Genomic DNA, 27,954 nt, shown 5'->3' on the forward strand with positions numbered 1-27,954 from the left:
TTTTGCTAAGTGGCACAAGCGTATAATGAGCTCTGCATTTATAGTGGTGGGTATCACAACAACTTTATAGAAAATCTTTCGCATATTTTGGAAATCCTCCACTTTTGTTTGCAATTCCCAACTAAAGTCGGATGTAAAAAAAAACAATGTAAAATCTACATAAAAACTAAATGCAATGATTTGCAAATCTTATAAAACACACATTTTATTTGACATTCTTGTAAATGTCTGTGAACTGAGGAGATCAGTTGCTGGAGTTTTGGGAGGGGAATGTTGTTCCATTTTTGCCTGATATAAGATTCTAACTTTTCAACAGACGTCTTTGTCGTATTTTTCATTTCAAGATATGCCAAATATTTTCAATTGGTGAAAGATCTGGACTTCAGGCAGGCCACTTAAGCACCCGGAATCTTCTACTATGAAGCCATGCTGTTGTCATAGATGCGGTTTAGCACTAACATAAGCAAGGCCCTCTCTGAAAATGTAGACGTCTGTATAGGAGCATGTGCTGCTATAAAAACCTGGATATATCTTTCAGCATTAATGGTGCCTTTCCAGATGTGCAAGCTGTCCATTCCATATGCACTCATGTATGCCCATATCATCAGAGATGCAGGTTTTTGAATGGAGTGTTGATAAACCGGAAAGTTCCTCTGCTCTTTAGCCCGGAGGATGGGGTGCCCATGGATGTCAAAAGAGAAAGTCAAATTTCGATTCATCTGACCACAGAACAGTTTCCAACTTTGCAACAGAGCATTTTAAATGAGCTTTGGCCAGAGCAGACAGCTGCATTTCTGGATCATGTTCAGATATGGCGGCTTCTTTGCATTTTTGGATGGAACAGTGCATGGTGTTCACAGACAGTGATTTTTTTAAGTATTTCTGAGCCCATGCAGCGATATCCATCACAGAATTATGCCCGTTTTTAAAGCAATGCTGTCTGAGAGTCCCAAGATCACGGACATCATTATTGTCTCTTGCGCACAGAGATTTCTCCAGATTCTTGGGATCTTTTGATATTATGTACTGTAGATATGATATATTTAACCACTAGCTGACCAGCCGCCGCAGTTTTACGGCGGCAGGTCGGCTCGGCTGCGTGAAATCACGTAATATAACGTGATTTCGCATTTCAGCCACTAGGGGCGTGCGCACCCTGCTCGCCCCTGGTGCCAACGCGTGTGCCCGGCGGGTGTGATCACCGCCGGGCACCCGCGATCGTTCGTTACAGAGCGAGAACCGGGAGCTGTGTGTGTAAACACACAGCTCCCGGTCCTGTCAGGGGGAGAAATGACTGATCGCATGTTCATACAATGTATGAACAGCGATCTGTCATTTCCCCTAGTCAGTCCCACCCCCCCCCCTTCAGTTAGAACACACCTAGGGAACATAATTAACCCCTTCTTCGCCCCTAGTGTTAACCCCTTCCCTGCCAGTGACATTTTTACAGTAATCAATGCATTTCTGTAGCACTGATCGCTATAAAAATGCCAATGGTCCCAAAAATGTGTCAAAAGTGTCCGCCATAAGATCGCAGTACTGATAAAAATCGCAGATCGTCGCCATTACTAGTAAAAAAAAAAAAAATATTAATAAAAATGCCATAAAACTACCCCCTATTTTGTAGACGCTATAACTTTTGCGCAAAAACCAATCAAAAAACGCTTACTGCAATTTTTTTTGGGGGGGGGTATTTTTTATAGCAAAAAGTAAAAAATATAGATTTTTACAAAATTGTCGCTCTATTTTTGTTTATAGCGCAAAAAAATTAAAACCGCAGAGGTGATCAAATACCACCAAAAGAAAGCTCTATTTGTGGGGAAAAAAGGACGCCAATTTTTTTGGGAGCCACGTCGCACCACCGCGCAATTGTCAGTTAAAACTACGCAGTGCCGAATCGCAAAAAGTGGCCCGGTCATTGACCAGCAAAATGGTCTGGGGCTGAAGTGGTTAAAGTCTTTGCAATTTTACATTATTCTGAAATAGTTTGAACATTTTTCGATGCAGCTTTTTACAGATTGGGGAACCTCTGCCCAATTTTACTTCTTGGGCCATCTAAGATGCTCTTTTTATATCCAATAATGTCCTGCCCTGTTGCCAATTAACTACTTCAGCCCCAAACTATTTGGCTGCCAAATGACCGGGCCATTTTTTGCGATTCGGCCCTGCGTTGCTTTTACGGACAATTGCATGGTCGTGCGACGTGGCTCAAACAGATTGACAACCATTTTTTCCCCCACTAATACAGCTTTCTTTGGTGGTATTTGATCACCTCTGCGGTTTTTATTTTTTGTGCTATAAACAAAAATAGAGCGAAAATTTTAGAAAAAAAAAGCAATATTTTGTACTTTTTGCTATAATAAATATCCCCATTTATTTATTTTTTTTAAAGCAATTTGTTTTCTCAGTTTAGGCCAATACGTATTCTTCTAAATATTTTTGGTAAAAAAAAAAGAAATGCAATAAGCGTATATTGATTTGCACAAAAGTTATAGCATCTACAAAACAGTAGTTCTATGGCATTTGTATTATTTATTTGTTACTAGTTATGGCGGCGATCTGCGTTTTTTTTTGTGACTGCAACTTTATGGCGGACACATCGGACACTTGACACATTTTTGGAACCATTGTCATTTATACTGCGATCAGTGCTATAAAAATGCATGGATAGGTGGCGCTGAAGGGGTTAAGTGTGTCCTAGGGAGTGATTCTAACTGTTAGGGGGAAGAGCTACCAGTGACACGTCAACGATCACTGTTCCCGATCACAGGGAACAGTAGATCCCTGACATGTCACTAGGCAGAAAAGGGAAATGCCTCGTTTACAAAGGCTTCTCCCTGTTCTGCCTTTGCCGACCGCAATCGGGGGCCGCCCGGTAATATCACGTTCCAGGGACCTACGGGCGCACTCACGAGGCATGCGGCACGCCCACTGGGCGGCAAATTCAAAGGGACGTAACAGGTACGCCCATTTGCCTGCCCGTGCCATTCTGCCGACATATATCGGCGTACGGCGGTCGGTAAGTGGTTAACCTAAATAGTTACAAAATGTTCTTCCAGCTCCTCCTTGTTAGTACCACTTACTTTGCCAGATTTGTGTTGCCCTGCCCCAACTTGTTTCAGACGTGTTGCTGCCATCAATTGCAATATTTACTTTTTTTTTTTCTTAAAGCGGAGGTCCGCCCACCGCTGCAAAAATTTAAAACCAGCAGCTCACATACTGCAGATGATGGCGCCCTCCCCACCTCAAAATGTGCCAAATGTGGCACTGGAGGGGAGGGTGAGACAAATGAGCGGTGGAACTTCCACATTAATAATTATGCTACACAAATTAGTGTGTGCTGTAAATTGCCTCCGGCTTTGCTCCTATTTGTTCTTGCTGGGGGTCGCCATTTTCTTAATGCCCAGAACAGTCACTTTATTTAAAACTCTCCCCCTCTCCTTGGTCTCAAAAACCATGTTACTTTCTGTAATAAAATGTGTACATTACCAACCTTGATTGTATGTCTTGGTGAAGTTAGAGAGGAAGACCGACAGAAGATTTACAGTGCTGAAGTTTACAAACTGACCATGAGGTCTAGCAAAAAAAAAAGATTTTAACTTGAAAACATCAAGTCTGAAAAATAGGCCCGGTCCTTAAGTGATATGTCCTGCCTTGGGTTTGAAGTGTCTGCTTCGAAATGATTCAAAACTATGCTTTATTCTTAACCACCGCTTTAACTCTTCTGGGAAGGCTGTCCACAAGGTTTAGGAGTGTATCTATGGGAATGTTTGACCATTCTTCCAGTAGCACATTTGTAAGGTCAGGCACTGATGTGGACAAGAAGGCCTGGCTCACAGAATATGCTGTAATAAATCCCAAAGGTGTTCTGTCGGGTTGAGGTCAAGTCAAGTTCCTCCACCCCAATCCCGCTCATCCATGTCTTTATGGACCTTGCTTTGTGCACTGGTCCCAATCATTTGGTGGAGGGGGATTATGGTGTGGGGTTGTTTTTAGGGGGTTTGGCTTGGCCCCTTAGTTCCAGTGAAGTGGACTCTTATGGCATCAGCATACAAAGACATTTTGGACAATTTCATGCTCCCAACTTTGTAGCAACAATTTGGGGATGGCCCTTTCCCCAAATGGATGACCTGACAAATAAATGCGCTTCTTGAAGAATGGTCAAACATTCCCAGACACACTCCTAAACATTGTGGAAGCTGTTAGGGTGGGCCAACTCAATATTGAACCCTACGAACTGGGATGCCAATAAAAGTAAAGGCAGGCGTACCAATAACCTTGGTAATATAGTGTACGTTTCCTACCTACCATGGCCCTAAACTGACAACATTCAGATATCCTAATCTGTACGTATACTTTATGTTTTTGTATTTGAGTATACTCTGTGATCAGTTCCAGAACATTAAAAAAAAATTGTACAAAACTGATTTGACTAAATTTTATAACCAACACTGCTTTTGCTTTTAAAATTATTTTGTCATTCAATATGGGAACAAAATCAAGGATCAAGTTCATCAGCATTAATTGATTGGGCAGTGTTTGATAGAATTTATTTTGTATGTACAAAACTACTATGTGACAGATTTTAGTTACAGCACACAATAGGCTGCCAAAATAAAATAATATATTTAGAGCAGGCATGTCCAAAGGATGGCCCGCATTCCAGTTTTGAATGGTCTACCTGGTTATCTGGACATATATATATATATTTGTGGCCCCCAACGATCTCCCAGCACCAGGGCCACAAAAGATAAATATCAGGCATCACTAAATGGTGGACCGTGGGCCGAATCCTGACCCAGTAGCAGCCCTATGCGGCCCACAGCCTCGCTAAATAGTTGCCTGAGTGTTCTCTCCCCTCTGCCGGCTCTCGCCTGCCCGGAACGAACATCATTGATTACATGGAAGGTGCGGCAGGTCTTTCCTTTACATCATCGCATCACTCCCCTTTCCTCCCCCTCCCCACACACCTTATTCACACAAGCCTGGAAGCGCTGCAAATCCGGACAAAGTTCGGGACTTTTCAAGTTACAAAGCAGGTGATTGGCTGCTAGACAGTGGGGCGGTCCCAGCAATCACCCGCCTTTAACGTGAAAAGTCTGGACCTGCAATGCGTGCTGCCCGGCTTGTGCGACTAAGGTAGGGCAGTGTGGGGAGGGGGAAGAAGGGGGAATGCTGTGTTGATGAAAGGGACAGTCTGATTCTAATATCGAGGGAGGACTGTGATACAGGGGGTCTAATGGGGGGGCCGATATGGAGTGGGGTCTGTAATGGAGTGGGGTCTGTAATGGGGGGGATCTGTGATGGAGTGGGGTCTTTAATGGGGGGGTGGATCTGTGCTAGAGTGGGGTCTGATGGGGGGATCTGTGGTGGAGTGGGGATCTGTGATGCAGTGGGGATCTGTGACGGAATGGGGATCTGTGACGGAGTGGGGTCCTGTGATGGAGTGGGGTCCTGTGATGGAGTGGGGTCCTGTGATTGGGGATCTGTGTTTGTAATGGGGTGGAGGGACCTGTAATGGAGGGGTCTGGGGTGGGTTGGGGGGGGTCTCTGATGGGGGATTGTAATGAAAAAGGGAGAGTTGTGCTGTGAAGGGGGGACTGAGGGCACTGATGTAAAGGGCTTGTTCACACTTGTGCACAGATCTATGTTTTTCTGCCCTAGAAAAAAACAGGTATCTACAAGGGCAATAGAAAACAATCGTGATGTGCATGAAAGGCTGTGATGTGAAGGAACCGAGTAATCACCAATATGACACTCAGACCGCCGCTGGAAGAAAGTTTTACTGACCGGACCCCTGTGAATTTTAATTCAGCACCCCTGATATATTTGCTGGCTGCCTTGGAGGGGACAGGGAGGAGACGGGACGAGTGCCGTACACACAGGAGTATTTCCTGTTTACATGGCAGCCTCTGTAATAGGAAGTCCCGTCTCCGGCGCTGCCATTGGGCGACTGGTCTGTCCATCAAAGGAGGCAGGACTTTCTATTAAAGAGTCCGTCCTGTAAACAGGAGTTTCTCCTGTATGTAATGTTTTGGCACTCGTCCCGCCCCCCTCCCTGTCCCCTCCAAGGCTGCAGATGAATGTACAATGAGAAAAATTGCGCTTATCCAGCTAAATAATTAATGCACATAAATTAATATATCACAAAAAAATATATAAACCAAAAGGGATATATATATATATAATAGGGAAGGCAGCAGTTCTGGTGCCAAAGCACAAAATATATTAACAAGAAAAAAAGGGGGGTTAGAACTGCGCCATGGCACCCAGACTTCGTGTATTATAAAGTCAATTTGTTAAAGTAGACATCAGGGTTTGGAAGGAAGAAAGTCAATAGGATTCTCCAGGGATTCCACGATCCTGATGTACGGAATAATGAATCCCACCCAGATGGTCCACAATTATTCCATATGTAACTTGACTACCAGAGTCATGAGCTGCTTACCAGATCATAGACTTAAATCAGCGGTCGACTGTGACCCAGCCGCGGCCTTTGAGGAAAGGAGGGGGGGGGGGAGCCCACTTCCTAGATGTATCAATCTCTCCCCTGAGACGCAGAGTTTATGAGGGACGGTCCACCGTGATTCACAGCACACTAAGTGTGAAATCCCACCACCGATAATAGAAGCAGCTTACCAGAACTTCAATCATAAACCACAGTCGGCTGTGACCCAGCCGCGGCCTTTGGGGAGATCCCACTCCCTAGATGAAAGCACCACTTGCACCCTCGATAATATACAATGGTGTCACCGCACAAAAAAGAAAACGGCAAACATAGCGTAACTCCGTGGGATAGGTTATTTAATAAAACAATAAAACGATAAAAGGTTTACTCACATATGAAGAAAACACAAGGAGCATTTGAAATTGCCGGCCGGCATGTAACAGAGCAAAGCCCGTATACCAAACGTAATGACGTCACCGCACGTCCTCCCACGTGCGGTGGGAGGACGTGCGGTGACGTCATTACGTTTGGTATACGGGCTTTGCTCTGTTACATGCCGGCCGGCAATTTCAAATGCTCCTTGTGTTTTCTTCATATGTGAGTAAACCTTTTATCGTTTTATTGTTTTATTAAATAACCTATCCCACGGAGTTACGCTATGTTTGCCGTTTTCTTTTTTGTGCGGTGACACCATTGTATATTATCGAGGGTGCAAGTGGTGCTTTCATCTAGGGAGTGGGATCTCCCCAAAGGCCGCGGCTGGGTCACAGCCGACTGTGGTTTATGATTGAAGTTCTGGTAAGCTGCTTCTATTATCGGTGGTGGGATTTCACACTTAGTGTGCTGTGAATCACGGTGGACCGTCCCTCATAAACTCTGCGTCTCAGGGGAGAGATTGATACATCTAGGAAGTGGGCTCCCCCCCCCCCTCCTTTCCTCAAAGGCCGCGGCTGGGTCACAGTCGACCGCTGATTTAAGTCTATGATCTGGTAAGCAGCTCATGACTCTGGTAGTCAAGTTACATATGGAATAATTGTGGACCATCTGGGTGGGATTCATTATTCCGTACATCAGGATCGTGGAATCCCTGGAGAATCCTATTGACTTTCTTCCTTCCAAACCCTGATGTCTACTTTAACAAATTGACTTTATAATACACGAAGTCTGGGTGCCATGGCGCAGTTCTAACCCCCCTTTTTTTCCTGCAGATGAATGGGCATCAGTCAGGCTGCACTGATGGTAATGGTGAGTCTACATTCCTGGCAGTGGTGGGTGCTGCACTGATGAAAATAGGGGTGCTGCATTCATTGCACTTGTAAGGCTGCAAATGGGCACTGATTCTTATTTTGCTTCACAGACCTTTATTTAAAATTGTTTTATTTTTCTCCCTCTTAAAGTAAAGGTGCATGTTATACGCCAATAAACACGTTATATCCAAATAACACACAGAGCTCATCTCTTTACTCACACATAGCCACAAAGGCAAGAGAATTCTTGTTGGCCAGTGCATTAGTGCTCGGACGAACACACTTAGAACGAATTTTAATGGTTCAAAGAATGTCTGTGAAAATGGTCAACCCTCATGCGTGTTCACTTCATCAAATCTGTCCCTCTTCGAAAAAAAGTTTGGACACCCCTGATATAGAGAGATAGATAGATAGATAGATAGATAGATAGATAGATAGATAGATAGATAGATAGATAGATAGATAGATATATTTATAGAACAGACTTCACTATCGATCCAGTTTTGTATTTTTTTTTTAATCAGGCTCTGTGTCCTTGAAAGGCCCAGCCAGAGCCCAGACTTGAAAATTAGATTAGGAGCACTTCCTTTGAGAGTGTGCTCCTAATCTCAGATCGTTACCTGTATAGAAGACACCTGGGAGCCAGAAATCTTGTTGATTGATAGGGATCAAATACTTATTTCACTCATTAGAATGAAAATCAATTTAGAACTTTTTTGAAATGCATTTTCTGAACATTTGTGTTGTTATTCAGTCTCTTACTGTTAAAATAAAGATCCCATTAAAATTATAAACTGATCATTTGTCAGTGGGCAAATGTACAAAATTAGCAGAGGATCAAATCATTTTTTCCCTCCCTGCAAGTCTGTTTTTGTAGCATATAATAAAGTTTGTTTTCCTCTGTCCTGGGAAAGTACATTCATGTGGGTTTATAAAACTGAAGGAAACAGCATTACAGCACCACATTTACAGCCTCCGTATCAGCATTGTGTCATGTGACATTGTGTTTTCTGAATTGGGTTCCTGGACATTCTCTCTGTGTGTATGTGTAGACATTAGATGACCGACCTTTTTTCATCTCAGAGATCTTTAAAAACTACCATAGGTGCAGGACGGTGTGATTAATCTGGAATTTTTGAAAGTCCTGCCTCTAGGAAATTTAAAAAAAAAATTATCTTAAAAGAGAAGTATGTTTTTGTTTTGTTTTTTTAAAGATTCATACCTGCCTAGGCGGATGCATCATCGGTCTGATGCTGCATCTATCCCCCCCGACACCTCTACACTGAGAACTGAGCGATCAAACACCGCTGAGTCACAGCTCTCTGCTCCCTCCTCGCTCACTGGACCGCTGAGCTGTGGAGGGTGTCGGTCCAGGCAATTGGTGGATCCAGACTCCATTGTTGTGATGACGCTGTGCCTGGAATGACTTCTGTGACATCAGCAGAGAGCGGACTTCAGCTCTGTGCCTGTCTGCAGTTCTTCTCCCCTGTCTCTCTCTTCTCACAATAGAATCGAGCAACAGCGGCAGTCAAATATGTTGAGCAGAGCCAGATCAGGAACAACCCGTATGTTAGCTCAGATAGCACACAGCTTGCCAAAAGGACCGACACCAAAGAGGAGGAGCCTAAATCTCCACGGGGACCACTCTGTGCAATACTATTGCACAGAGCAGGTAGGTATAAGATGTTTATTAGTTTAGTTTTTTAAAAATGCCTTTAGAAACCCTATACGAAAAAGCAAGATGTAGGGTGTGGTGCTTTGGAGTCGCTAGCATCTTGCACATTCCATCCTGCTCTGTTAGGCAGCAACACACGCTTGTCATGTAGCCAATGATGTTCACACTCAGGCTATTGCAAAAAAGAAGGGGCCGGATTCAGATAGGAGATACGACGGCGTATCTCCTGATACGCCGTCGTATCTCTGAGTGCCGGCCGTTGTATCTATGCGCCTGATTCAGAGAATCAGTTAGGCCCCATACACACGGCCGAGGAACTCGACGTGCCAAGCACGTCGAGTTCCTCGTCGAGTTCTGGGATGAAGCCGCCGAGGAGCTCGGCGGGCCGCCTTCTCCCATAGAACAACAAGAAAATAGAGAACATGTTCTCTATTTTCTCGTCGAGCTCCTCGGCAGCTCCATCGAGCCAAAACTGTACAGACGACAGAGTTTCTCGGCAGAATCCGGGTTTTGACCGAGTTTCTCGGTGAATTCTGCCGAGAAACTCTGTCGTGTGTACGGGGCCTGACGCATAGATATCCCTAAGATCTGACTGGTGTAAGTGTCTTACACCGTCGTATCTTAGGCTGTATAATCCGGCTGGCCGCTAGGTGGCGCTTCCGTATAGTTACGCGAGGAATATGCAAATTAGTATTTACGCCGATTCAGAAACGAACGACCGCCCGGCGCTTTTTTTTTACGTCGTTTGCGTTCGGCTTTTTCCGGCGTAAAGTTACCCCTGCTATATGAGGGGTATGTGCGGCGTATCCTATGTTAAGTATAGCCATCGTTCCTGCGTCGACTTTTAAAATTTTTACGTCGTTTGCGTAAGTCGTTCGCGAATACGGCTGGACGTAATTTACGTTCACGTCGAAAACAATGATGTTTTGCGGCGGATTTTTAAGAATGCGCACTGGGATTTTTTCAAGAACGGCGCATGCGTCGTTCACAAAAAACTTAAAATACGTGGGGTCAAGTCCAATTTAGATAAAACACGCCCCCAACATCCCCATTTGAAGTAGGCGGGCTTACGCCGGCCCACATACGTTACGCCGCCGTAAATTAGGGCACAAGTTCTTTCTGAATACGGAACTTGCGCCCAAAGTTACAGCGGCGTAACGCATCTAAGATCTAAGATACGTTACGCCTGGTGGATAGATACACCGTTGTATCTGAATCCGGCCCAAGGACTGCATATTCTCCAAAGCGAAGTACTGGCATGATGAAAACTTATTTAGTAATGTCACGTTATTGTTGGAGTATAGAACGTTTTGGAAGGATTTATGGTTGAGAAATACTGGTTTACAATACTATGGTTATAATAGCCTGTGATTTCTCCTGTGGTAATTTATTCATCCATCTTTAGATTTTATTTAAATATAACTCAAGTAAAGGGTATACCAATTTAAAATACTAACTGTAAAGTTGTGTTAAATGGAGTTCCAGGAAATCAGGCAATTTGTGTAAAAAGAAAAAAGAATTATATTTGATTTGATTGATTATATATTCATTAAAATGTATTTTTATACTATACAGTATATAACAAGCCAATTACCTAAATTTGATATGGAATCAGTCTGCACAGCAGCACTAAGTAGTGTGACAAGGAACATGCTAATAGGAGGAAAGATTATAGTGATGACCTCATCAGTCTGCTGCTGCTCCTTTACTGTTCAAACACTGTCTGGGGGGGGAGAGAGATGCCAAGTTTTGTTGCTTAAAGTGGTTGTAAACCCTTACACATATCCGGTTAAGTGCCTGGCCTCAGGTGATACACAGAGATTAATCAGATCCTCCTACTTAAGTTGTACCTGTTTATCTGCTGTTTATTTTTTCTTTGTGTCAGGAAAACTTCTCAGAAGTGACTCATTCTGATAGCAGAGGAATGAGGCAGCAGACAGAAATTACACTTAGTGCTCTTAACTGAGACATGTACACACTATAGAGGGATGTGCTTTGTTCTTATATTTCATTTCTGAGGTTTACAATCACTAACTAAATTAGAGATAAGTTAGGTCATCAGCCCCACTGTGATGCCTGCCAGAGACATGTATTTAAGGATTAAATGGATAGGGACACAAATCTCACAAAGCAGTTACCTTATATGAATCTCAACCATGTACAACTTTGTATTTAGCTCTTTGCCTGAAGTACAGCATAAAGGGCTTCAAGAAAGCTGCTCAAAGTTAGGTAAATGCATTGTAAATGCTGATTAAATCAAATGTTTTTTAAGATATGTTTAGGACCTAGGAATAAACAATGTTCTTGAGTATGAAGCCTTGATTACAGCTGCATGCATACTATTGATTGCTGACGAGATTCATATTCACAGGCAATAATAATACAGCTACAGGTTTTACAAATTTACCCCAGACCCCGACCCCCACCTTACCAAGCCTTTTATAGCCATGTGTTGTGTTATGTTTAATGTAGATGAGCCTAATAAATCAACTTCCTTAGCACTCAACCTGTGTCACTAGGCCAGTGACCAAAAATATGTCATTCCATCAATTTGTTAGAGTAAGTTCAGGCTCTGCTGTTGCCGATTATGATTAGTAACAGTAATTATTAAAAAAAAACAATATAGCAATGTCTATACCACTTCATAGCAGTACAGACTATACTTCAAAGAAAAATGCAAGTATATGTGATGGGCGTAGCTCTCTAATCAAAGGACCTGTCCCCTAGACTTTAGGTCTTGGCAAACGTTCGTATACAACTTTAAAAAAATGCATCGACATAAAGATTGCATAAGAACAAGCTGAAAACAATTAACACTGTTTAGGTCTGAGTAGTCAAGCAGCACAAAGTGTTACAAGTTTTCACTGTAAAGCCCTGTACACACGACCGGGATTCCCGGCGGTAAAAAGTTAGCCGCGAATCCCGGGGGGAAAACAGAGAACCTGCTCTGTAATGTTGGCCCTGTACACACCAGAGGTTTTCCTTCCTGGAAAACTGTGGTGAGTGCTTTGGCTGGGAATTCCGGCCGTGTGTATGCTCCACTGCAGTGTTTCCCATAGGGAAATTGCTGGGAAAAAGACCGCCGAGAATCGCAGCAAGAAAAAAAGAGAACATGTTCTAATTTTTTCTGCCGCGATTCCCGCCGGTTTTCCTGTCGGAAAAACTGCCATGAAGTATACACACGGCTAGTTTTCCTGGCCAAAAGCGGTCATGGCAGTTTTCCCAACGGGAAAACTGGTCATGTGCACGAGGCTTAACTGTTATACATCTTGTTTTATTAGCTGTAATTCAGTTTATGAAAGCACAAGAAAGGTGGGAAGTGTCAACAACAACCAGATGATTTTACCACAAGTCATCATACTTGTGATACATTACAGTTTGTGATGATTATTAATAGGAGAAGTCTTATAGTGTCTTCTACTCTCAAAATGAAGAGGTCACAGAGCTTGAATAGTGGTGGGTCAAGATGCGGTACAAGTCTTCTGCTTTTAGTTTAAATAGAGGAAAGGTATGTGCAGTTACTGGTTACATTTTAAGGATGTTTTGCTCATGTTTAATGAACTAAGGTCTAGGTAGAATTTTCTCTCAAGAAAGTATGGTGTATTTCAGCAAGTTTGTATGCTGGATATATTTTTAAGCATTCAAAGTACGTTTATATGACTTTTACACTCAGCATGTAATAAGTGTGCCTCACTTTATATCTGCCAGACAAGAAAAGCATGGTTTATAATCAGTCACTGGGCTTAAAAAAACGCCTGGTTGTACTTCCAGGATTTTCCCAATTCATGGTTTGGGCGAATATGTGTAACAGGTGCTCCTCTCGGCGCTGCATGCGTTCCAGCTTGGAACGCGGAAGTGCGCCTCACCGCCGGCTTGTATCAGTGCTTATGCACTGCACCTGTCCACTGTCTATAAGGGCATTCATTTGAAATAGAAACATGGTTCTATTATTGTCGGCCGCAGCCGGCTAGGCTACCATGCTTCCTTCTATTATTGTCGGCCGCAGCCGGCTAGGCTACCATGCTTCCCTTGGACCTGGAGGCATCCCACAATTAAGGCTAAAGGAACTACAGGTACCAGCAACCCTTAACCCTGGATGCCTGCCTGATTGAAGCCAATCCAGATTGCCATTGCCGGGGACAACCTTCAAGACTTTCCTTGCTGACACCCTACTCTACGGAATCCCTACTCGCTACACTGAAGCCCTGCAAACGGATAAGTAGCAATTGTGTCACTTGTAGTTCTATAGAAACACCTGCTGCATACTTTGCACCTAAAACAATTGCTGTTAATCATTATGGCTTGTGGCTATTAACATTACTTGGGATAGACGGTTGTGTCTATGACTGTTTACTAAGGATTATCTTAAAGGGACATCTACTCTCAAATTACCTGAGCTATATTGCCTCTCATATGCAACTATTAATTGTCTCTACAACTCCTATTTACTACGAGCTATATTGCCTCTCATATGCAACTATTCGTTTTTCTACAACTCCTATTTACTACGTGCTTGACATATGTGCTATTTGCTTATGGGCCTTGCCCTAACTTGTTGAACATGTTCGCTCTAACTTTTCTATGCTAAGGGTTGATGGTATTTCATACCAACTCCCTTAGTGGCCTAATACATCTCTATATATGTAAGTGATATGATGTAGAGAACCCCCAAACTCCTGTTTGCCTGGAGTGACGCCTGGGGTCCTGTACTGATAATCACTTGCATATAGAGGTGCATTGGAATCTTTAAAGTGTATACAATACTGAATTCTCACATAAAGAAGTACATTGAAATCCTTGCTAACCGCAGTTGTGGTTCACACAGTTCACCAGAGCCGTTACATATGCTCCATCAAAATAATATGCCTCTTGAAATTATTATTATATGCGTTTCGAGTTCTTCTGGTCCCCATCACCCCACGACTTTCATATTCAATAGAGAAAACGTTTTACTTTCACCTGGGGTCGATCTAAGCCTAGAATAAATAAACCTATCTTGTTCACTCCAAGGATCACTTGTGGACTGGCAGGACCCAACACACATTTGTATAATCTGGCAGCCAATATTGTCCCCATTTCACGCTTGATGAACGTCCCTTGTAGGCCTACATAGATATACTGGGCTGTCACCCCACTCTTTTCCTCTCTCCCTTGGCTCCCTTTACACCACAGCCCCTGAAAGCTTAAAAGGAGAAGTAGAGCCACAGGTCCTTTGTCCTTCCCTTTGGGGACCTGTATTCAGCTAGCAGCAGGCTAAAACCCACTGTTGGATGACATTAGCTGGTCCAGACTCAGGTGAGATCCTGACTTTAATTTCGGCATCCACCCAGATGACTGGACCGGCAGCTTGTTTAAACTCTCTGCGAGCCGCTGAGAGCCTGAGCCAGCCCCTCCTCCAGAACGCTGGAGGAGCAGAGCTAAGAGGCAGTGACTGACAGTCAGTGACACTGCTCACTGAGAACTGAGCGATCAGTGGTCTTTGATTGCTTAGTTCTTGGTGTAGAGGCAGTAGGGGACAGGTGCAGCATCGGATTAATACTGCATCCACCTAGATGAGTATGAATGTTTTATTTTTTTAATCCTGAACTTCTCTGTTAATCAGATTTTATATTTTTTGTTAAAATTATGGGACTCAATCAAATGCTCCTCATGCCACTTTTACCCGTTTCTCCCACTACTAAAATTGATCCAATGCCCCCAATTCCCTTCAAGAGGAAGTAAACTCAGCACCTCAAATGCTCCTTCTTAATAAATCCAGTCTGATAAAGCTTTCCATAACATTCTGCATTTCTATTTCCCCCCTTTCAGATGTTTCTTACTATTTTCACAGTTGATTTAAAATTCTTGCTTCCTGGCAGCAGCCAACGCCATATCAACTACTGTCTTCTAACTCTGGAGTGCAGTTTACTTCCGCCCTTTCTGTTCATCCCTGCTGTTATTCTCGCACATGCTCAGTTATACTGTAGTCAAGCCTTGTTTTCATTCATGGTTGCATATGAATATGCCCTGCACATCGAGGCACCGACAAGTGTGCAAACATTTCAGCATATGTCAACTGTGTAGGGTTTTTTAACACTGTAAAATACATTTCGCTACATAATGCAGCTGATCTCCTTGTTCTGGGGTGCCGTGTAATGGCGTTGCAAGTCACAGGGTGTCTTTCAGGAATTTAATGGCACTGTAATCTCGCAGGGTCTCGGAACAGTGCTGCAGAGAGCAGATGCAAATTAATGAATGGACCGAGGACACAATAAGCATGCTGTGAATCAGGGAAATATGTGCATGTGCCGATGCCATCATGAAAATGAACAGGACAGATTACAAGCAAAAAGAGCAGAAAATTGATACAGAGCAATTTGTACAGTGCCCTTTTAAGTTTTAAATGGAGAAAATTTATCGAGGAGCGTTTACAACCACTTTCAGTTTGGGAGGAACCACATCAGTTCCGCTAGGTGATATGAACAAAACTTTTGTGACATACAGTCTTTTGACCCACTCAGGCATCTGGACAGTTACATTCAGACCATCATGCTCCGGCTACGGGCAAATTTTAGATACAGTAGGTGACCGAGATATTATGTCAATCTCGCTCCCTTTCTCGGCGAGATTAACCACCTACAAGCTTTGTCGCGGGAGCCAGCGCCAAGATGGCTCGCCGCGATGGGAAAAAGCCGACATAGAAGGGACGGGGATCCGACTTGGATTCCCGCCAATTCTAGCCACAGCGTTTGGTATGAATCATGAGGGGGGGACTCCACGCCAAATTTTAAATAAAAAAACAGCATGAGTTCCCCTCCAGGAGCATACCAGGCCTTTAGTTCTGGTATGGATTATAAGGAGAATCCCCTACGCCGAAAAAACGAGCCAGCGCCTCCCCCCTCCTGAGCTGAACCAGGCCACATGCCCTCAACATGGGGGGGGTGGGTGCTCTGGGGCAGGGGGGCACCCTGCGGCCCCCCCACCCCAAAGCACCCTGCCCCCATGTTGATAAGGACAGGCCGTTGGTTGTCGGGTCTGCGGGACTTATCGGAATCTGGGAGCACCCTTTAATAAGGTGGCCCCCAGATACCGGCCCACCACCCTAGGTGAACGAGTATGGGTGTACATCGTTAAATTAATTTATTAGTCAGCTCCGGGGGTCTTCGCGTGTCTTCTCCGCTCTCCGGGGGGTCTTCTTCCGTCTTCTCGGCTCTCCGGCATTGTCTCGGCGCTCCCCGGTTCTTCTCCCGCTCGCTCTCCGGTGCCTTCTTCGGGGCTTCTTTGCCGCATTCTGCCTTCTTTTCTTCCGATGTTGACCTGATGCTCCCTCCCGCTGTAATGCCGGGTGTGCGGTGCGCGATTATTTATATAGCCCTCTTATGACGTCACAGCCCCAGCATGCTCCGGGACCCACGGAGCATGCTGGGACTGTGACGTCATGAGAGGCCCCCTGCCCCAGAGCACCCACCCCCCCCGTGTTGAGGGCATGCGGCTGGTACAGCTCAAAAGGGGGGGGGCGCCCACTCCTTTCCTGACTGGCCGGGCGGCATGTTCGGATATGGGTCTGGTATGGATTGTGGGGGAACCCCCATGCCGTTTTTTCGGCGTAGGGGGTTCTCCTTACAATCCATACCAAACCTAAGGGCCTGGTATGCTCCTGGAGGGGAACCCATGCCGTTTTTTTATTTAAAATTTGGCGTGGAGTTCCCCCTCATAATTCATACCAAACGCCGCGGCTAGAATTGGCGGGAATCCAAGTCAGATCCCCGTCGCTTCTATGTCGCGCTCGCTGGAATGTGCTTTTCCTATTCCAGCGAGGTCACCCTGTCGCCGAGAATCAGCGCGATGCTGTCGTGCTGGAAGCACATTCTCGCAGACAGGTACTGTATATGCACATCAGGCAGTTGCTCAACACGTTGACATGGAACTATTCTCCTCCTTTTTTGTTGACAAAATTTGAAATTAATTGCCAGTCAGACCCTTTCTCTAAAGGTCAAATTGCCTTAGTTTACTCCTCTATTGTTACCACCTAAAAAAAAAACCATAAGAGTCAGAGACATTGGGAGACTGAGTTTAATTTACTGTTGGATCTGGAGGACTGGCAAACCATATGGTTGCCAGTAATGAAAAGTTCTAAAAATTTACACATTTTGGAGAATTCCCATAAAGTACTGTACAGATGGTATTACACCCTAGCATGCAAAGCCTGAATTTTCCCAAATTACTCTTCTGCTTGCTTCCGGGGCTGAGGTGATGGAGGTACCATGACCCACATTTGGTGGACTTGTCTGGAGGAAAACAGACTTAAGAAAAGAGAAGGGATAATTGCATTTGTTCCTTGATGCACACAAATATCTGACAAAATCTCAAAGCTTTGTTCAACAAACCCATACTGGAAATGTTTCATTCAAACCATCCACTGCTTATCCATACATTTGCAGCCACCAGATTAAAAATAGCCAGAGCATGGAAGACCCCCACAGTATGCCTTGATGCAATCAAAAACAAGCTTACGGATATAATGATTAACAAAAAAACGTACATCTGTCTTGGCAGATTCTCATTCCATATTTCTCCAGATTTGGCAGCCATGGATATCCTACTTACAGCATGAAGGATTGAATCACTCTATAGTGTCTTCATGATCTAACTGAACAACAGACCCCCTGGGATTCCCCACCTTTCAAACCCCTCTTAACTTTTTTTTTTTTCTCAGTTTCTTGGTTCACTGAACTGTAGTTTATTTTCAGCTCAATGATCACTGAAATTTTTTATACATTTCTACACTGTGGTTCACTGCTACGGTATACATAAGCTTTTTTTTTTTAACCTCCCAGGCACGATAAACTGTTTATCTTGATCATATGCTCCCTCTATTTTGAGGTTTATAGATTACAATCTCTACCACTGTGGTTACGTGTATTTGTACATTTGTATTTAATCCATTCCAGCAATATCTGATGATCTGTTTCACTAAATCTTGTTTGTAAACGTTTTCTTTGTTTCTGTCGATAAACCATTTTGTAAAAAAAAAAAAAAAAATCTTAGCATACCTGCAGTGATCAAGTGCAGGAAAAAACATAGCCATTTACGTTTATTTACAATCACATCTAAAAATTCTTTACTTTTGCAACTTTAGTGTATTAAAATAACCTGTCCCTAAAGATAGAGGAGCAACCCGTTTTAAACCAAATAAATTCCAACTTCAGTATAAGCTAAGTAGTTACAGTTGATTATTTTTAGAAAACTATTAATTAAAAAAAAAATTGCCTCTAAATTCATGTGCGGTATGACAACAGAAGAAGAAAATCTTTAATTCCACATTTCAAAGGACCTAGCCTGTAGGCTTTTGTTGAACCAAACTCAAACCAATGGTTTATATAAAAGAACAGACCAAAAAAGTATAATTGTGATAAATCATGTCAATGACTTCAATAACAAAAATAAAGTGTAAACAGTATATTTTTAGCGCCCCTTCTGTGTTTTTCTTGGTCTTTCACAGGAAAAATAAAACAAAATCCTTTAGGCATAAAATCTTTTTGTGCCATAAAAAATATAGTTTATTTCTATGTTTGTAAAAGCATGCACTCAAAATGTTGGATAGCTAACCAAGAGACACCCGAGACTGACCTCTGTGAAAGATTAGGCTGTACCGTTCTGTTTGGTTTTCCAAGGATTAGTGGTACACTGACAACATGAGCCTCCTCACTAAAGTAAGGGAAGGACCATGCACACACAGAGAGTGTCTTTGTGGCTATAAAAACACTGGCTGGTGTAGGAGTGTGGTTTCAAGAAGCACATGGGAAATCGTATATTTAATGGTAAAAAAGGGAACAGAAAGTTTGGTATATTTAAACATGGGCTCTTATTAGCCTCTCCCTTGTAGCTTGTCGGTTTGCTTATTTTCTTCCTCTGCTTACATATGGAAACAGGCAGAAGATTAGTATGAGCATAATACAATAACAACACTGTTCCTGCTAAAAATATATATATATATATGCCAGAACAGCACCTACCATCACGCGCAGCACAGTATTATGTTTAAGTAAATATAACAATACTACTACTTACTTTGGTACATATCTAACACACAAACATGGCAACATATAAAAGTCCAATAGAATAGTATGTCTGCACAACATCTGATGTTTGCACTGTAGATTAAAAGTGAATGATATATGTTGCTCATTGCAGCGTTTCTATGTCAACACATTTGTTTTGTCTTATTACATCCAGCAGTTGGTTAAATTGTATCCATGCCCAAATTTCTGTGTCTTATTTCACACAATTCAAAACCAGTATTATTGCACAATCTTTAATATAGTCTACTGTATATTCCTTCAGAATGTAAATAATATAGCAAATTATATTTTATATATATATATATATATATATATATATATATAGAGAGAGAGATATATAGAGAGAGAGAGAGAGAGAGAGAGAGAGAGAGAGAGAGAGAGAGAGAGAGAGAGAGACATATATATATATATATATATATATATATATAAAAAGTTGTCATGGCCAGTGAAAAGATGAAAGCTACGCTCAAACTTCATGCCTTCCTTTAAGATTTGACAGATTTTGATTACCATCTCTTTCCTCATCAACCATACAGCACAAAATGAACATTTCAAGTGGCACAGTGTGTGCAATCCCCCCAACTCTCACTTTAACCACTCAGTTTTCTTCTTCTTCCTATTCCTAAGCTTAAGATAAATGTAAACCTTCACTAAATAACATTGAATTACTGAGTATGATAAGCACTGCACATCATAAATACCGTATTTTCAGGCGTATAAGCCGGCGTATTTTCCGGCGTATAAGATGACCTTTTGCATCTAAAATAATGCCCCAAAAGTCGGGGGTCTTCTTATACGCCGGGTACCTGTGTGTCAGACGGCGGCCATCCATTATTCAAAAGCCGCGCCTCCTCCTCAGACTGTTCCGCGATAGGCGGAACACTAATTTTCCCAGCAGAGCCTCTGTTCAGTGTTCTGCCCATCACGGATTCCTTCTCATCCTCGGACGAGAGGACATCCGTGATAGGCGGAACACTGAACAGAGGTTCTGCTGGGGAAATTAGTGTTCTGCCTATCAGAAATCATGTAATAATGGCACAGTTAGGCATGTAATAATGGCACAGTTAGGCATGTAATAATGGCACAGTGAGGCATGTAATAATGGCACAGTTAGGCATGTAATAATGGCACAGTGAGGCATGTATAACGGCACAGTGAGGGGTCGTCTTATACGGTGAGTATATCCCAAAACCAACATTTTAGCTGGAAAATTAGGATGTCGTCTTATATGCCCAGTCGTCTTATACGCCGGCAAATACGGTAACTGCCATATATTTATTTTTGTTTTGCTAATAAAAAAAATTATTAGCGCAAGCAGGAAATCAGACCGCAACAGTGACCAGATTGGGCAATCGGCCTACTATGCATTTGTGACCCCCTGCCGTATGATGCGTTTGTGGGTTTACTCCATCTGGTAAGGGTATTTCATCCTCTTCCTTGAGTTTATGAGAATTGCATTTTTGGAGGGGAATCTTCCACGCTGACCTCACAGGGATCGTTTCATCACTTTCATCATTGTTTATGGACATTTAGAATCACATTGGAGTACACTTATTGTTTATGGTTTTCACTGTAGGGATATAAATTTTTTGATTCTCTTGGAACCCACTTCTTCTTGTGAGTTCCCTTCAGACACTTATAGAATCACATTGTAATGTGTCTTTACATTTAATAAGGTACATTTTATATCACTTTAAAGGTGTAATTTCCGAATTCTCCTTTTGCACATTATCTCAGAACTCGCATTATTACGGGTTCCTTATTGGCGCTGCACTTTTACTTTTATATTTTAACTATGTTTCACACACCTGTGCTTACGGCTCGTACACACGATCCGAATACCATACGAAAACTGTCGTCCGAGGAAGGATCGTACGATAATTGGATCATTAGTACAGAGCTTTTGAGAGCCGATCACGACAATTCATCTGATTTTATTTGATCGGACAAGCACGAAAATTTTCCTTGTACGATTTTCGTTTAGTCAGTATATTTGGTTGTCCGAAAATACAATACAAATACATTACAACACATGGCATCTCTTCCAATTTGTATTTCTGTTGTAAGAGAACTTTTGTGACTTTAGTAATCTATTACATTTTTACTTGCGATTAAGTGAAAAAAGTTGGACGATCAGTCGTGTACGGGCCATTAGTCACTGCAATGATTAAGCACAAGTGTGTGAAATCAGCCTACTGAACATTTGAGCTAGCTGCATGTCATGTCATATCCTCATTTTTAATGGATTTATAATAAATTAACTATTTTATGCCTGGACCTGCCACCACCACCTTCCTTTCTGCATTCTTTGGCTTACGGGATACCTGGAGTGATACAACTCCTCTGCTTCATGTTGTAAGGATTGGGGGGTGGGCCCTGCACACAAGTTTTTTTAACTTCATGCATAGCATACATAAAAGGTAAAAAAAAACTTCAGCCTTTAGAACCACTTTAAGTGTATGAGAGTTACAGGAATGTAGTAATTCTTGGACATATGGGTTACAGGAGGCTGACACAGGTGGCAACCACAAAAAAAAAAAAACACTGAAGGTCAGCTGACAGACAGTTTTTTCCTAGTGTATTAAGCGGTTGGACACTTTTTTCCTCTAGATATATTCTGCTACTTTGTGTATTATTATTTTTTTCTTCTGTTGGCAAAATAAATGGTTCTCTGCAGATGTTTTTCCTCTTCAATCATGGTGTTTAATATGCTGCTTAAAATGGTCTCTATACAGCAGTTATTTGGATCAGCTTTTCTTCTGCAACAGTCTTGGAGACTGTACCCATAAACTACTGGGCTTCAGAATGTGGGGCTAGCCTGGAATGTGAGCCTTGGGCTCTTTGTGTACAGTGTTGGTAAGCCTCAGGGTGCTCTACAGGTCTAGAGCCTTGGCACAACCTCTGGTGTCACTCGGTCTCTGAAGATTCACTTTACTTGCAGGCCCATTGATGGAGTGATGATAACCTGGACTGTGACCTTTGGGAACTGGGCTTTGCATTATGGCACTTTCCAGACCTGTATGTATTGTGTCAGCCAGTTTTAGAGAAGTAGCACAGCCTCTGGTGTAACCCAGACTCTCATTGTATGTATGCCTCCAAAAGTGGCAAAGATATCCTGGCAAGTTGCATTCCAACACTGAGCTCACTTTCCAGGACTGTTTTATGATGTGATAGTTAGCTACAGTGTGCTTTGCAGTTTCAATACATCCTCTGTATAAGTGAACCTTTGAATAGTGTGCTATGAGCCTATTAGGTGACTTTTGGGCACTGGTCTCTATTTTGCGACACATTCCATGCCTTTGTGTACTGTGTTTGCCACCAACCACTTTTCTATTTCAGAGCCGTGAAACAATCATTGGTGTAAACCCTCTCTCTGTAGGCTCTCTCTCAGTGAGTAAGTCTATTTGCGCTTAGAAAATCGTGATATGTAAGGCTTCTGCTCTGGACATTTGCTTTTGTTACTTCTCAGTTGCTTGTGCACTGTATTAATATCTTGCCAAGTATTTTCCAGCACAGTCTGTTGGCGTGACCCAGTAAGGGTACTGCATCACAATTTCAACCGTTAAACGTAATTCTTCTCTTGAAAATTTCTCTCCTTTTTTCTAAGATAGCCGATCAGCCTGAGCAAACTTCATGCTGATGTCATCTACAGTGTTCCTTTGCCATCCTGCAGCTTAGAAGAAAATCTCTTCCTTCAAGCACATAGTGGATCATCTGGTTTTATTGGGGCTGGCCTTCAATATTTTTTTTCTGTTTGCTAGTGTCCAACTTTTGTAGGCAACTGCATATAACCAATATATCTAAGAATTATTACCTTCCAGTGTTCCTTGATAGACTTTACTATTATCACTATTTTATCATCCTTTATTACCTAGAAAGTTAAACACACATACCTTATGTAAACTTAAACTGTACGCCAAAAAATCTGCAATTACAGCCACTGTGAGTGCTACACCTGTGCAAGGCTAAACAGGTAGTGACACCGCTTTCTCTGTTCAAAGTTGACAATCCAGTGGAATGACTTTTAGGTGTTTGCAATCACAGGTGTGTATTCACGCATAGGGGTGGGAAAGCCTTTACTTAATTTTTTTAAATTGTATTTTCATTTTTATCAATGCTTGTTTCACTTAAGTTTACCCCTATCACAATGAGAACAACAAGCCCACCGGCATGTACACTACATTATAATCCTGATGCCTCCCCTCAGCCAAAGAACATTGATGACAGAGTGTCCAAGATGCGCTCCCTCACCGGCTATGCTGGCTGGGAACCAATGGCTCTAAATGCAGATGTGCTCAGAGCAAGTGATTTGTGGGTTTATGCTTCACCAAAGTTTTTCACATCCCATTTTTGTGGCTGCTTTAACTACTACAGCAATGACAGGAAAACCATGGCAGTAAAGCAAACTCAATTATTTTTTTTCACATTTGACCTAATTAACAATTATGCAAACATGAGCCTACACATTATTTCTCATGCTCTTCAAAACATGGAGACAGCCCAGAAATGTACAATGCTTAGAGAGACCTCAGCTCCTGAAGCTGTACTCCACCCTTTACATGCCTCAGCAAGACCACCTATCAAAAAGATGGATCAGAAGTGATTAGTGGGAGCGACACTTCCATTCATGAAGTTAATATTTGCCTAAAAAGGGAAGTCCTTGTTTCTGGACTTCAGGATTGTTCTGCAAGTCACAGGAAAGTATCTGGTACCAGATTAGTAGCTGTAATTTAAATAATGTCATAAAACACATTGTCGTGGTGAGCCAGGTCAAATAATTAAATGAAGTTTGACAAAATGACCCTCAAAATTCCGATCAGTCATATTCACAAATATTTTTAAGATTTACAAACAATTACCAGGATGTCAGGATTACTCCACCCTCATATATTTTGCATACATTTTAATCAAAGCCAATTGATAACCTAAATCAGAAATATGAATAACGTATAACTTATTGTTGCCATGGTGCTCTAAATGATATTTAATATTTCCACAAAATTTTAAGTTGTACCATGACGCTTCTATTTTTGTATGTCACTGTAATTTAAGAAAAAATAAATTTAAGTACTCTTTTCCTAATCTATATACAGTTGACACATGACCCAGCTCTTTCCCAGCCTGTCGGAAAAGAAAAATAAGCAGGAGGAGCTGCTGGTCACATGTTCAAAAAAAAACAAAAAAACAGCATTTGGGATATGGAGTAAAAATAAATAATTAATATCAATAAACTGTTTTAAATTGTCATACAGATATATATATTTGAAATCAAATCTATGTGTTGCCAATAACATGGTGTGGGCGGTTTTCGGCCAGTCCCAGGCTGTGGCACACCCCTCCAGCCTGTGTCTTAAAATATGAGGGAGGTGAAGCCCTCATCAATCAAGATGTAATATCCCACCCACATTGTGTTTAGCTGGTTAGTGGGCATATAGGCTGTAATTTACCACAGTGTATAAGCCCCCATGTGTGACTCTATAGTCACATGGGCTACTCAGATGTGATAGGGAGAGAATACTCAGCATAGAAAACTGAGCATGTGCAGAGCTGAAAACACTACTATGCAAAATCCCTATATGAATTGGGGACATGAAGGTGGCGATAGAGAACAGCAGGATCAATCAGGTTTTTTGCAGTATACAGAAAATGGATCTCATAGTGACTGAGCATGAACAGCATGTAATACATCATTTATTGATAGTTTATGATGTGGGTTTAGTGACACTTTAAACACCATTGTGTTTAGCTGCTTTTTTGAGAATGGAGGGAGTGGGCTGTCATTTACCAGTGTGTGTATATGCCCACATGTGTGACTCAATAGTCACATGGGCTGCTCAGATGTGATAGGGAGGAAATGTGCAGAGTTGTAACCACACCTGCAAATCCCTAGATTTATACAGAAAATGTATCTCATAGTGACTGAGTGAGTTATGAACAGCATGTAATATTGATACTTTTTCATGATGTGGGTTTAGTGACACTTTAAAAACGTATTGCTTTTCTTAAAACAAATACCCTTTTTAAAGATCCATTCAACAATATCCAAAGACCTCCTCTTCAGCTGCTCTCTTGGATCTCTCCTCATATTGGTTGATGCATTTCCTCTCCAAAGTTTTCTCCTGGTGTCCACAGCTTATCAACCATTCACACCAGAAATGTAATAATGTTTTAATCTTTTATACAAAGAAGAAAGCTTACCATAATCTTCCCCCTCTAGTCCAATTGGCCCAGATTCTGGTGTCTGCCCATTCTTAAGGCAGTTATGAATATATGTTGCCTTCCATCTGGCATATTTTCTGTGTTGGACATTCTGAAAGAAAAGAAAGACAACTGTATTTACAGTGTTTAAAATTTGTATTGCTGAAACATGGAAAGCAAAAGGAAACATCAACTATACAACACTTGAGTCAGACAGCTAATGTTGACACATGGAAAAACAATAAATAGTTTCCATCCTATCCCAATGTCTTTTCTTGTTTTCTTTGCAAGATAGAGATTAAGGTAGGAACTATAATGTAATAGGGGAATTGAATCCATAAACCCAAAACTAAAAGTCTACAATTATAATGACATGGCAAACATTTTGAACAATACAATAATAATAATAAATATTTAATGTTGTCACCAAGAAACCACTGATTCTTTATTGATAATTAATTAATTTAATGCCACCATATTATGTAACTTTACTGAGTTCAAGTACATCTGCTGGGTGCCTGGTTCTTATCCTGGTAAGCCCATGCCCACATGTCTAGCTTCCAATACTTCCAGTTGACAGCCGAGGTCCTAATCTGTGAATCAGAGCCGTTACTTGAGGGTATTTCTGTGCTGAGCAGTAGTAAGGCTGATGACACATGGGCAACCCTGCCACTGACAATTTTTCAAAGTCGGCAGCAGCAGGATAGCCAAGAAGATGCCAGTTTGTCCCTAGAGAATGGATACCTTTGTAGCAGAGGCAGCAAGACGTCGCTCCTTTTGCTAGCATTTGAGATTGAGAGGGACAGAGTGATGTATCTCTGAATATAGGTACATTCCATAGGGACACACAGGTAGCCTTTTTAGCGACCCTGGGGCTGGCGATGTATCGCTAGCATCAGAATCGTCCATGCAACATCAGTTTAAAAATGGTCTCTTTACAAGAGTGCGTGTTAAAATGTAAACAAATACTAGCTAATTGGGGCTCTGGAACCAACTAATTACAAAGAATCTGAGCGTTTCTGATATCTGGAACTAAAGCCCCATACACAGGCCAAATTCGTCCTGTTTGTACACCAGCCTGGAAAACCAGCATCCGATGGGCATCCAATGGCTGCCAGCGCTGACCGGTATATTCTGGTGGGGGGGGGGGTCCCTGTCAGAACCCAGAGGTCTACGGGGAGATTGCTGTACTAACCGCCGATAGTTAGTACATCAAGCTACTCCCCGGCTCCTTGGTTGTTTTTTTTTTCATTTAGCTCGCTTGGTTGAATGAAAAAAAAAACAATGGTCTGTACCAGGCATTAGTTCCAAAGCCTGAGGTACTCCTGTTTTAAATAAAAAAATTGAATCAAGAAAACCTTTTATGTTATTCATTCTATCTTTGAGACCTAATAAGGCCTCCTAATAATGTTAATTCCCAACTCAATTGGGATTATTTAGTAAAGCTGGAGAGTGTAAAAGCACACTTCGCCATAGAAACCAATCAGCTTCCAGGTTTTATTGCCAAAGCTTAAAGGAACATTAAAGGTTCATTTTTTATTAGATCAATTGATTGCTGTAAGCTAGAGCATTTAAATATCACTTACCTCGTTTTTCCTTTTGTCCTCCAAAATACAGTAATCCAGGTTTGAAAATGTAATTTCCTGTCACTCCTCTTCTTGCTTTCCACCAGCATCTGAGCCGTTTTGCATGGTGGAAAGCAGAATGTGCTCACCCCCTCCCTATGACTACAGCCCTGCGTGAAGATGCTCTCTTATACCTCACAGGTATGGAGGCTAAGCCTAATGGGAACTGTAGTTCCCATTAGGCCGTGATGTAGCAAGAATGAATGCGCACCGCAAACCAGGAAGTCAGTGAGAATAATGATTCAGGAGTGCTGGAGGTGAATAAAATAGCTCGATTTCAACAGGTATCAAACTAGTTATAATGCAAAACATTACTTTTTACTTCATCAGCTACTGTCAGACTTCAATTTAAGAGGAAAATATGTTTGTCTTTACAACCCCTTTAATTGAACAAGCTAGGGTTAGAAGTCGATTAGTTTCTATGCAGAAGCGAGTCCGATTTTGCACTCTTCAGCTATAGTAAATAAACACCAATGTGACCAAGTTAACACAATCAGTTCTCATACAATGAGCATAGTATGATAAATTGATACCCCAGAGAACACACCCCGACAGTATGCTAGAAGGTTGTCTGGACCTACACCAAAGTAAACATTTGCACGTCTGCAAATTAGGACACAGATTGCGGTTAAGGCAGAGTTTATACAGTGTAATGGTAAGCAGTAAACTAGCAATAAAAAAAAAAAAATGATAAAAAAAA

General features: G+C 42.1%; 1 protein-coding gene across 1 annotated transcript in view; it reads right to left on the reverse strand.

Moving 5' to 3' along the window:
* Positions 1-27,954, reverse strand: part of VTA1 (vesicle trafficking 1) — a 281,215-nt gene that overhangs the window by 76,942 nt on the left and 176,319 nt on the right. Inside the window, exon 5 of the mRNA XM_040350905.1 lies at positions 25,630-25,741. Coding sequence (XP_040206839.1) covers positions 25,630-25,741 — 112 coding nt within the window. The remainder of the gene's footprint in view (positions 1-25,629; positions 25,742-27,954) is intronic.

Source organism: Rana temporaria, chromosome 4, assembly GCF_905171775.1.
Source record: "Rana temporaria chromosome 4, aRanTem1.1, whole genome shotgun sequence".
NCBI lineage: Eukaryota > Metazoa > Chordata > Amphibia > Anura > Ranidae > Rana > Rana temporaria.